This window comes from Ictalurus punctatus, chromosome 20 (genome assembly GCF_001660625.3).
Source record: "Ictalurus punctatus breed USDA103 chromosome 20, Coco_2.0, whole genome shotgun sequence".
NCBI classification, from domain to species: domain Eukaryota; kingdom Metazoa; phylum Chordata; class Actinopteri; order Siluriformes; family Ictaluridae; genus Ictalurus; species Ictalurus punctatus.
The window spans coordinates 23,127,816-23,138,471 of NC_030435.2; the positions used below are offsets into that span (position 1 = coordinate 23,127,816).

The following is a 10,656-nucleotide window of genomic DNA, read 5'->3' on the forward strand; positions in this document are numbered from 1 at the left end:
CACGACCCCGAGCGTTTTTTTAAAAAATGTATCATTCCTTACTTCTCTCTCTCACGGAACCTTTTACAGAAGCGCCGCAACGTCACCATGCTGGTGAACACGCTCTACATCGACTTCTCGGACGGAAAACAGCAGAGCGTTCAGGAGTACGAGGTGCAGTGTGACGCGCAGAGGAAGGTGGCGTCGGTCGGCATCATCTCGGCGGAGGATCGGATCCGGATGAACGAACTCGCCCGGCTCGCCGAGGAATCCAAGAGCCTGGAGAGCGCCCACAGAGCCGAGCCCGAAGCCCACGAGACCAGCGACATCGTCTTCATCAGCGTCTGCGTGCTGGCCGTCATCCTCATGCTCATCGCCATCGTGTGGCTCGTGCTCCTCTAGAGACTCGTCCAGGTGTTTATAAACGGCAGTTTTCTGGTTGGAGTTTTGTCAATCTGACACGCCGTGAAAACGGACTGCAAACCACAGCACTGTTCAGATGGGTCAGAAGGTGTCGATTCATTTTCCATAACAGCAGCTCTTTATATTAACGCGCTCGTTCCGATACGTCATCGTTTCTACAGTAACAGCTCATCCGCGGAGACGCGGACGCCCAGCGTACACGGATCGTGAAACGCGCGATCGTCGATGCGGTGAAGTTTTCTGGAAGGAGGTGTCTGTGTAACACGGTTTACGGAAGGAGTCTCCAGTGTCGGCGCTCAGAGGTGAAGCCGTCTCGCTAACACGACGTAACAAGCTGTTTTATCATCATCAGCTTCACGAGGGAGGAAAACAAACATCGCACAGCAAACGCACTTTTATTCGTTAAAATAAAGTAAATCTCTTAGGGGTCGGTTCGGTGGTCTGGGGGTCACACTGTGAAATATAGGACGCTGAGAGTTTACGTCATGAAAAGCGTTAAAAGCCGTGGAGCACAATAAAAGAAAAATTATATATGATAAAATAGACCAAATGGAGAGTCCGAGTAGATTCTGTTTTTACAGTAAAACCTGCTTTATGTGGGGAAAAAAAAAAAAAACAGAAGACATTTTACAGCTAAAAATTCAATTAAAAAATTCTATTAAAGTCCAGTCTTATGAAGCAGCACTCAATGAGTTGACGTGAATCTGTGTGTGTGTGTGTGTGTTTCATCTCAGCGTCACGGTTTCTTCTTGTGGCTGCTGACGAACACGTTAACGGCGACTCTGCCGTCCTTCACCTGCGCTCTGACGTCGGGTTTGTGTTTCAGAGTGAACACCAGCGCCCTCACGCTCCTCCTGTACGCTCTGCCGATCAGCCGCGAGCACTGATGAAACACTTCCCTCTCCACGTTGTCCACCAGCGCGGCGTCGACCTGAGAGAACGACACCACGATGACCACCACCACCACCACCGTGACAACACGGTCGAATCATAAAAATAATAATAATAAATAAATCAACGAGCTGATTGAGAAGTGCAGGGAATGTGGAGTCACCTCTAAGCCCATGCTGTCAGCGAGGAGTTTTCTGGCGTTGCTCCTCAGTTCCTCGGTCTGTTTGTCACAGCGAACCTCGATACACGGCTTGTTGGCGTTCTCCTCGATGAACGTCCTCCAGCGTGTGTAAACCTGTCGAGCCAACGACTTCACGTCGGCGTCCGGGTGCTTCTTGCGCAGCGTGTTCACTGTGTGACCTGACAGGGGGGGAAATATATATAATACATATACACACTACATACTATTAACATTTATCTGTACTATTTTAAATTAGATTTAAATGACATGCTCAAGTTCTGCAGTCAGGAAGATAAAAGACGACGATGTATACACACTACCGGTCAAAAGTTTGTGGACGCCCGACTGAAACGTCTCTCATGATCTTAAAAAACCTTTCGATCTGAAGGTGTATGAATTAAACGTTTGAAATCGGTGTCGTGGACAAAAATATAATCGTGCCGACGTGTCCGTTCCCTTCATTGGAAAACGAACGTTTTATTTACAAAAAAAATATATATATTTTTTTTAAACGGACGACTCGGTGCGAAATATTCCGAAAAGCAGATCGTGACGTTAAATCGTTGTACTTAATCGTTTACTTTAAATATTACCATTTTTGACAGATTTTAAAAATCTCTCACTTTCTGTGTTAAATAATTATTAATTTATTCGTTTTAAAAATATATTTTTTAAATATTGTGTATTGTAGTAATGCCTTTGAGAATCCTGATATGATATTGTTCTCATATCGCTCACTCCTACTATAGCGAGCGAGTCAAATCATTAGACTCAGCTCATCTGAAAGAGTCGATTCTTTTGACTTCCAAACGACTCACTTTGTTGACTCAGTTTGTTCTAAATGGGACCAGTTTTGCTATATTTAGACCAGACAGGACTTTTTTTTTCTTTTCTTTTTTTTTTTTTAAAAATAAGTGTTAATCTACGGGATGATTCATCATGATGTTTCATATAAAAAGAAACACTTGTGCACTGTTTGGACAGATCTGATTGAATTAACAAAAGCAACAAGGTACTGAAGATGAATGCATTTTAAGTATTAAACGGCACTGATGGCTTTGCTTACGTCTACCTAGAATAGAAGTAAAAGAATCTGCTCACATATACGAGTCGACTCTCGGCGGTCAGCTCAAAGTGTGCATGTATGTGGACGTGTGATTTACGAAACGAATATCGTGTGCATTTTTTATCGTGAGTATTGTCAGGGCATCGTTATACTCCCTGCCCGTGTTACTGATCTGGTTAAGATGCGGATGATTTCTCACCGATCCTGGTGGACTTCAGCACTTCTCTAGAAGGCACTTTCCTGTCCAGCTCTGTCAGAGCGTTTAACATGTTTTCTTTGGTCTGACCGGGCAGCTCGAGGATGGACTTGAACCTTTCAATGTCCTCAATCACCACCACTCTCTGTGTGTGCACAAAACACACATTATTCACACATAATTCAGAGCAAGATGTACAGTTTCAGTACAAAGTCAGTGAATTACATCCTATCCATTTTATTTCCAAGCCATATCAGCCATCAGGAGCATTCAGATCTTTTGTATCGATTATGTTTAGATATCATATTAACTTGATCATATTACATAATTAAATGAGATTAAAATATTTTAAAACAGATTGATCGCTTTATTATTATAATTCTTAAAAAGTCAATCGAAACTGTGATTAAAGAAAGGAAATTGTTTTTAATGTGAAAAATGTGAACATGTATATTATGTTTATATTACACACTGATAAACTATAAAGGTGATTATTGTCTATTTACCTTTAAAGACTCTAGCGTTGTCTGTTTGTACACTTTCTCTCCGTGTTTGAGTCCTTGTCTTGTTTGATCATCCTTTGGAACACGGATCACAAATTTATCCATTTCTCCAAGTCCTTTCTTTTGATTTTTTTAAACCCCAAATCTACACTTCTGGCTCTTAAATTGTTTTATGCTAACACACCCGGTAGTAGCTCATAAAACCGATTTTCTGCTCGATTCGTGCATATTTATTAACATAAAAAAATATTAACTAAAAACATACACTTTATAGCTATTAATTATGTAATAATGTAACTAATTTTCAAACAATAATATAATGAAATAAAACAAAACAAACATAGCTTGCTAGCTAATGTATTTATCAGCTAGGCGCCATGACCATTGTGACAAGACTGCACTTTCAAAGTAAAAGTCATTACGTTACACCTGTCAAATGTATCACATTATAATGTTAGCAAGACATAAATCAACATTAGTAAAAAAAAAAAAAAACACACTATATAAAATACATACGAAATGTATCAAATGAAAAGCACGTACACGCTGCTAATTTTATATAATATACAACCAAACTTTTAATGTAAAATGTTTTTGTTTTTTTTAACAAATTCAGCATTGGGCCGTATAAGTCACGTGATCGCTTCAGTTTTAGCGCGAGTTTTTAGACGGATTAGCCGATTAGCAAGCGGCACTACTGTTCTCAAAACAGTAAGTTTTACGAGTTATTATTTATTTATTTATTTATTTATTTATTTATTTATTACATTTTATCAAAACGTTCAACATTACCAGAAAACGACACAACAAAAGACTTTATGCGCCTTTGGAATGTTGTCCGTGTTATAATTTGTATTTCAGGGAGTTTTCAAATCTAGCTTTGACCTGAACGTTAGCTGTGTATGGTTTAGGCTTGGTCCCAATCGGCTTGAGACCCCCTTTAAACGTGCACTATATAGGGAGCGAGATAACGGTCAGTACACACTATGTAGGGAACTATGTGTTTACTAATGAGGTGTTTGGGATACAGCTATGGTTTACGGACGCTATACAGCCTGTGGTGCTAAAGTTTTGGCACTTTTTAGTTTTTTTCCATTCATTTCAAGGGGGTATATTTGATCAGTTTGTTGTTTTTTTTCTTTTTATTTAGAGATTTTTACGGTCATGGAGACGCCTCAGAGTGTTGAGGACGTAAAATTATCTGAAAAAGAGGCAAACAAAAGGAAAATATCCAGTAAGTTCCATCATCATCATCTTCTTCTTATAATAATAATAATAATAATAATAATAATAATAAAAATAAAAGACTGCATTAATCATAGTGTGTATTGCTTGTGTACAGTTACTCACTGTGTGTGTGTGTGTGTGTGTGTGTGTGTGTGTGTGTGTGTGTGTTTCAGGAGATGTTGAGATGGACATTGAATATCTGTATGAAGTTGTACCACAGCTCTCCAGAGTTTTCCAAATTACTGACAAAATTGGAGAAGGTTTCGGATCTAAATTTAATTTATAATAATACGTAAAAATATATATATATGAAATGTATGTATGTATGTATGTATATAATATGAGAGAGAACGGTCTGATGAGAAACCTCCAGAGATGAGACCTATTATACTTTTTTATTTTCCTACAAAAAGAAATTATGTAACACCCAAATAAAAATCGTCGCGAATTTTTAACTTCAAATCAGTCTGAAATTATTACTTATTTTTTCAATAAATAAAAAAAGCACATCGCTACTATATCTGTGTCAGAAAAGTGTATCGTGACGTAATTAAAACCGTATCGAGCTACAATTAAAATGATCACAATAATAATATTTATATAATTATGTTTATGTTTATATGTTTAAAATACATAGCAAATTGCTTTAGTGTGGAAAAAATCAGTAAAAGTATTTTTAAAAAAACAAACAAATAGATGAAAGTCCAATATAAAACGTCAAAATATGCTGATGGTGATGCAATAAATAATAATTACTGACACAAAGGAGGAAATAAGAATAATATACTATAATATAAAAATTGTTCATAAAATGTGTGTAAAAACAGAATTAATAGTCGATCATTAAATATAAAAATACATCTAATTATAAAAATAATGAACCAGTCAATCTTGTTAAAGAATTTAAATTTTTGTTAATTTTGTTTGTTTGAAATCAGTGATAGATGACGAATGTTTTGTCGCTGTGTTTATATGAATCATAAATTTAACCGTTAAGCATAATTTATAACATGAAGTGCGCAATATCGCTGCTTTGGTGTGGGGGGGGGTATTGGATTAGTGATGGGAAGATCGGATCATTTTTCTGACTAAAAAAAACGTTTTTAAAACCATCTCTAATGAATAAACGTGTAGCGGAATCCCGGTGTAGAATATTGAACACGCCACTCGTCCTGCTTTCAGGTACGTTCAGTTCCGTGTATCTCGGAGAAGCTCAGACGAGCGACGGGACGAGAGAGAAGTTTGCGCTGAAGCACCTGATCCCTACGAGTCACCCGGTGCGGATCGCCGCAGAGCTCCAGTGTTTGACCGTCGCCGGGTGAGACGCGTTCGCGCTACGACAGCAATGTTCCGGTACTTTTAATTAGAAATGACGACTAACGTGTTTTGTGTAACGTTCAGGGGTAAAGAAAACGTGATGGGAGTGACGTACTGCTTCAGGAAGGACCACCACGTGGTGATCGTCATGCCCTACGTAGAGCACCAGGCCTTTGTGGTAAACAAAATAAAAGATGATCTTGGCGTTTCCACCTGGTTCCGCGTCTCCGAGACCGAGCGTAACGCGTGTAAATGAAACGTCCGTGTTGTTTACAGGATATCGTTGAGACGCTGAGCTTCGAGGAGGTGCGTCAGTACATTTATCATCTACTCAGAGCCTTGAAGCATATACACGAGTTCGGGATCATCCACCGGGACATCAAGCCGACCAATTTCCTGTACAACCGGCGAGAGAAAAAGTATGCGCCCCCACCCCAATCATTTGCCAGCGATGGCACTTTTTTTCATTTATTACAGAATGACACGTTTTACGTATTTTTAAAAATCCTTTTATAGTTATTTTTAATGCTGCTCTTACTGGAGGTCGAGCGATAGTGGATTTTAGCGATAGCGGTAACTAAGTGAGGCGCTACCTGCCTACCGATTAACCCGTTAATCCACCGGTAAAGTTTTTAAACTCGATACTGAATGAAAATGTAACACTCGAAGTAAAATATTGCTGAACTTTATTACAAAATTAACCAGCACCGACTGTACCGTGAAAATGTACTGTAGTTTCTTTAAACATGAAATATTAATATATACTAACTATTAACAAATATTAAAGTAAATAAAAGATAAACATCCAGATTGAACCAAAAAATAACACGAACACCACAAATAACAAATTTCAAAACGGCCATCCAAAATGAATAAAAATAAAAAACACTTCAAATAACACAACAAAATTTGGCAGCGATAGTTTTTATTTCGCCTCCAGAGGCCGCTCTTGTACCGTATACCTTCTAGCTATTTATATACTCTTTTTATCGTCCACAAAATGCAGCATTCGAGACACCAGAGAAAAGAACATCGTTAATGTTTTCGTGTGTGTGTTCTCAGGTACGCGCTGGTGGATTTTGGCCTGGCTCAGGGAACACCTGACACCCAGATCGAGCTGTTAAAGGTTGTGAAAGCTCAAAAGGAATCACACGGGAAACAGGCACTGATTCCTTTACCACCTCACACGTCCACAAAAGCACTGCCGGCGAAAAGGCCGTGTCCAAACCCGCGCACAAAACACAGCAAGGTTTCTGTTTCTGTCTGGGGCACCAGGTTTCTGTTCCGTTTCGGGGTGAAGACGCACCGGCTCTTCTTCATCACTGCTGCGTGACGCTCAAATCCCAGTGTAAATTCGTGTAAACGTCCAAAGATTTGAAATATACACGCTGAAATTTTAAGGGAAGTTCCTTTTAGAGCAGCTTCAAAACTGCACAGCTTTCTTTGTGGTCGAGTCGGTGTCCCTTTGTCCTCTCTCTCGATTTTTCATTCCTTCTACTATTGTGCGATCAGTCGAGGATTACAAAAATGACTGTTTTATTATTTATGGCTAACTTCTTCTTCTTCTTCTTCTTCTTCTTATTATTATTATATAATTTATAGACTTTATTCCCCCACCTAAATGTATATAATTAATTAACAAAGTCACGTCATCTCTATGGATGCTTTAAAGCGTCTGTTGATACTTTAACAGGATTCTGCGTGCTGACCGTCGCGTAGGGAATAAAACAGTTGTGCGGTGTGCGTTTATAGGAAACTAATCAGCGATTGTTTTTCTTTAATGGTACGTTTTGATAGGTTTTTTTTATTCCTTTTACACCGCAGCATTATAAATCCGCAGATTACAACGATTACAAATCTTTTTAAAGTTATTAAAGAACTATACGTCATACTTTTTAAAAAAAAATTTTTTTTATCTGTATATACACCACCGGTCAAAAGTTTGTGGACACTCGACTTAAATGTTTCTCATGATGGTAAAAACCTTTTGATCTGAAGGTGTGTGATTAAACGTGTGAAATCGGTGTCGTGGACAAAAATATAATCGTTCCGACGTATCCGTTTCCTTCATTAGAAAACTAACATCTTATTCACAACACGATCTTTTTTTTAGACGGACGACTCGGAGCGAAATATTCCGAAAAGCAGCCGATAAGTGTGCAGCGTCGGCGTGAATTCCTTTAATACCGATTAAAAATCATCTCGGGGAAATTCCTCGAGAAAACGCCAAGAATACGTTTCTGGAACATTCTAGGGGGGGAAAAGGGCGTCTACTTTGAAGATGATAAAATACTCGTTATTTTTGATTTATTTAGGATTTTTTATCACAACATAATTCCCATAGTTCCATTTGTGTTACTCCAGAGTTTTGATCATTTATTATTATTCTCAAATGTGGGGGAAAATAAAGAATGAGTGCGCGTCTAAACTTTTTACTGGTAGTGTAGTCACGTCTGCAAAACAAGATAGTTCCTAAATGTCTCCTTACAGAAAACTTCACTACACACTTTAAAAAACAAACAAACAAAAAGAACCGTTGTTATATGGAAAGCCCATCCTCGTTAAGAGTCCCTGTGAATGAGCTGTTGCTATAGAAACAGTGGCGCATATTAGAAGGAACGCGTTCATTTAATATAAAGCTGATTTGCAGCTGCGCTACTGTCCGAGCTGCTGTTAGACAATTATTCGACGCCTTCTGACCACTCTCGACCGCTGTACGTACGATTATTTCGAAGAGAGCTTGATCAATAAGAGCCGCTGTGTCCGATTCAAACGCACTCGTTTGTTCCGTCTGTGTTTTCCTGTCGCGTCCTCGTCCAGCCCGTACTGACGTTCTCTTCCGTGTCTCAGGAGCTGATGGAACTTTGTAAAACGCCTCGTTCCGTGTTCTGCGAGAGAAACCTCAACAGCATAAACCCTGCTAAGACTCCGACCGAGAAAACCCAAGTGAGGATCTTCTTAAGTGTGAAGCTGAGCAAGAGTTTTTGTTTGTTTTATTTTATTTATTCTCCCCCCCCCAGCACTTCTTGAGCTTTTGCGTGTTACCGTTTCAGGGACACGTGATAAAACCTACAAAGACAGACGACGTCATCGCACGCAAGTTTGTCTCGACGAAACGCCGCCCCGTTCCTGCGCGGGCACCGGGGACGAACCAGAAGACGAAACCTGTGACGCTTAACCTGTCTCTTACCTGTAACTGCTACATGACCGACCGTGTCTGTAACATCTGTCTGTCCAGGTGACGCCCCCACCTACGGAGGAGTACCGCTTAGCTCCGCCCACTTCTGACTTTATCTAATTTGCATAACGTGTGAAAACTTTTGAGTAGTGTCCGAGCCTTGCGAACGAAAAAAAACACTTGATGATTACAAACAAGATGGCCGCCACATGCCAATCAATCGTATTGACCTATATTCATGATCTGTAGTTCATGAATATTCATAAGCACTTTCTGCTCTACAGGAAGCAGCAGGTGGCTCCGAGAGCAGGAACGCCGGGATTCAGGGCTCCTGAAGTTCTCACCAAGTGCCCTGACCAAGGAACCGGTGAGGTTCACGACGTCACGCGTTGTATCACACGATTACGCTCATGATTACGGATGTGTAACTTTTATTTTTAGTTTTTATCTCCACCCGAAACACTTTACTACTTTTTTTTTTATACAGCTATCGATGTGTGGTCGGCCGGCGTCATCCTGCTCTCCCTCCTGAGCGGTAGGTATCCGTTTTTCAAAGCCAACGACGACCTGATGGCCCTGACTCAGATCATGACTATCCTCGGTTCGAGAGAAACCATTCAGGCAGCTAAGAAATTTGGTACGTGTGCCAGCTTGGTGTTTATGCGCCGATTTACAGGATTTTTGTGCCGAAACGTCTGATCTTATCGATCTGATCCGATGTCCTGCAGGCAAGGCGGTGGTGTGTAGCCGCGAGCTTCCCCGACTCAACCTGAGGATTCTGTGCGAGACTCTGAGAGGCGTGCGGCACTGTGGGGACGACTCGCTGCCGGCAGAGTTCCGGGCGTCGCGTCACCCTGCGGACGTTAAAAAAGCGCAGCCTGTCGGCCGAGCGGAGAAACGGAGCAGCGTGGGTAATAACGGCGCAGAATCGCACGCCGTAGGATGGGACAGAGTTCCTGATGATATTTACGACCTTCTGGACAAACTGTTGGATGTGAACCCTGCGACGAGAATCACTGCAGCTACGGCACTGCAGCACCCGGTGTTTAAAGATCTCCGGGATTAATACGTATTTATCCAACAGGTAGTAATCCTCAGTGTGCTGGAGTTCTGTTTGTGTGATTGTATACATGTTAGTTTTGTAATATAGTGTACTATATAGTATACATGGCGTATATTTATTCGTCCGGTGTGACGTTGAGTTTTCCGAGAGTTCGGCCCAGTGGGTGCATTACTTTTCATTACAATAATATTTTAATAAACATCTTAAGAACGTCTCCATTAGTACGTTTTGATATTTTCCTTAAATACTAAGGAACGGCCAGTTAACGATCCAGGGACTGTTCGATGCGATACGACTCTGAATCCCTTCCATGTGATTCAGTAACAATTCAATAAAATATGATTCCATAATTATCCAGTAATGTTTTAGCTTTTATTTTTAAATACAAAAGGATACCTGATTAATGATTTCAATATGATACAGAATCGTTTTGATGCGATTTAGAATTATAGTGCGGTGATGTATTGACCGAATCGTTTCTCGTGATTCGTTGACGATTCAACAAGTTATGATTCAATGTAGTACAGGAATGTGATGACCTTTTTGCAAAATATTAAAGTATTCCTGATTAACGATTCAGTGATTTTATTATGATTCAGAATCTTTCTGATGTGATTCAATACAGTACAGGA

The 10,656-nt window shown here is 40.1% G+C and overlaps 2 protein-coding genes across 4 annotated transcripts; one reads left to right on the plus strand and one right to left on the minus strand.

The window, feature by feature from the left end:
- Window positions 1–125: 125 nt before the first annotated feature.
- Window positions 126–3,640, minus strand: tceanc2 (transcription elongation factor A (SII) N-terminal and central domain containing 2). Of its 2 annotated transcripts, XM_053688533.1 has the most exons (5): window positions 3,243–3,640; window positions 2,740–2,881; window positions 1,457–1,653; window positions 1,143–1,333; window positions 126–375 (listed from the first exon to the last, which is right to left on the minus strand). In XM_053688533.1, the coding sequence occupies exons 1-5, from the start codon at window positions 3,342–3,344 to the stop codon at window positions 141–143; spliced, it is 867 nt and encodes a 288-aa protein (XP_053544508.1). In that variant the 5' UTR covers window positions 3,345–3,640; the 3' UTR covers window positions 126–140.
- Window positions 3,641–3,879: 239 nt separating this feature from the next.
- On the plus strand, window positions 3,880–10,601 carry cdc7 (cell division cycle 7 homolog (S. cerevisiae)). 2 transcript variants are annotated; one of them, XM_017495464.3, is made up of 12 exons: window positions 3,880–3,950; window positions 4,390–4,473; window positions 4,640–4,726; window positions 5,649–5,784; window positions 5,868–5,961; window positions 6,060–6,202; window positions 6,846–7,032; window positions 8,634–8,729; window positions 8,837–9,021; window positions 9,246–9,328; window positions 9,449–9,598; window positions 9,690–10,601. In XM_017495464.3, the coding sequence occupies exons 2-12, from the start codon at window positions 4,404–4,406 to the stop codon at window positions 10,025–10,027; spliced, it is 1,569 nt and encodes a 522-aa protein (XP_017350953.1). In that variant the 5' UTR covers window positions 3,880–3,950; window positions 4,390–4,403; the 3' UTR covers window positions 10,028–10,601. The 2 variants fall into 2 exon arrangements, with proteins under 2 accessions (XP_017350953.1, XP_047018483.1); XM_047162527.2 differs by having other exon boundaries at window positions 6,846–6,909.
- The last annotated feature ends 55 nt before the right edge of the window (window positions 10,602–10,656 follow it).

What these genes read in the sequence shown, in the direction of transcription:
- tceanc2 (XM_053688533.1), bottom strand. Translation starts at nt 3,344, where the DNA reads ATGGATAAATTTGTGATCCGTGTTCCAAAGGATGATCAAACAAGACAA. An exon ending in CAACGCTAGAGTCTTTAAAG is followed by an intron (nt 2,882 to 3,242) that starts GTAAATAGACAA and finishes GTGCACACACAG; the next exon opens with AGAGTGGTGGTGATTGAGGA. An exon ending in AGCAGCCACAAGAAGAAACC is followed by an intron (nt 376 to 1,142) that starts GTGACGCTGAGA and finishes GAGTCTCTAGAG; the next exon opens with GAGCACGAGCCACACGATGG.
- cdc7 (XM_017495464.3), top strand. Translation starts at nt 4,404, where the DNA reads ATGGAGACGCCTCAGAGTGTTGAGGACGTAAAATTATCTGAAAAAGAG. An exon ending in TAGAGCACCAGGCCTTTGTG is followed by an intron (nt 5,962 to 6,059) that starts GTAAACAAAATA and finishes TGTTGTTTACAG; the next exon opens with GATATCGTTGAGACGCTGAG. An exon ending in CTCCGACCGAGAAAACCCAA is followed by an intron (nt 8,730 to 8,836) that starts GTGAGGATCTTC and finishes TTACCGTTTCAG; the next exon opens with GGACACGTGATAAAACCTAC.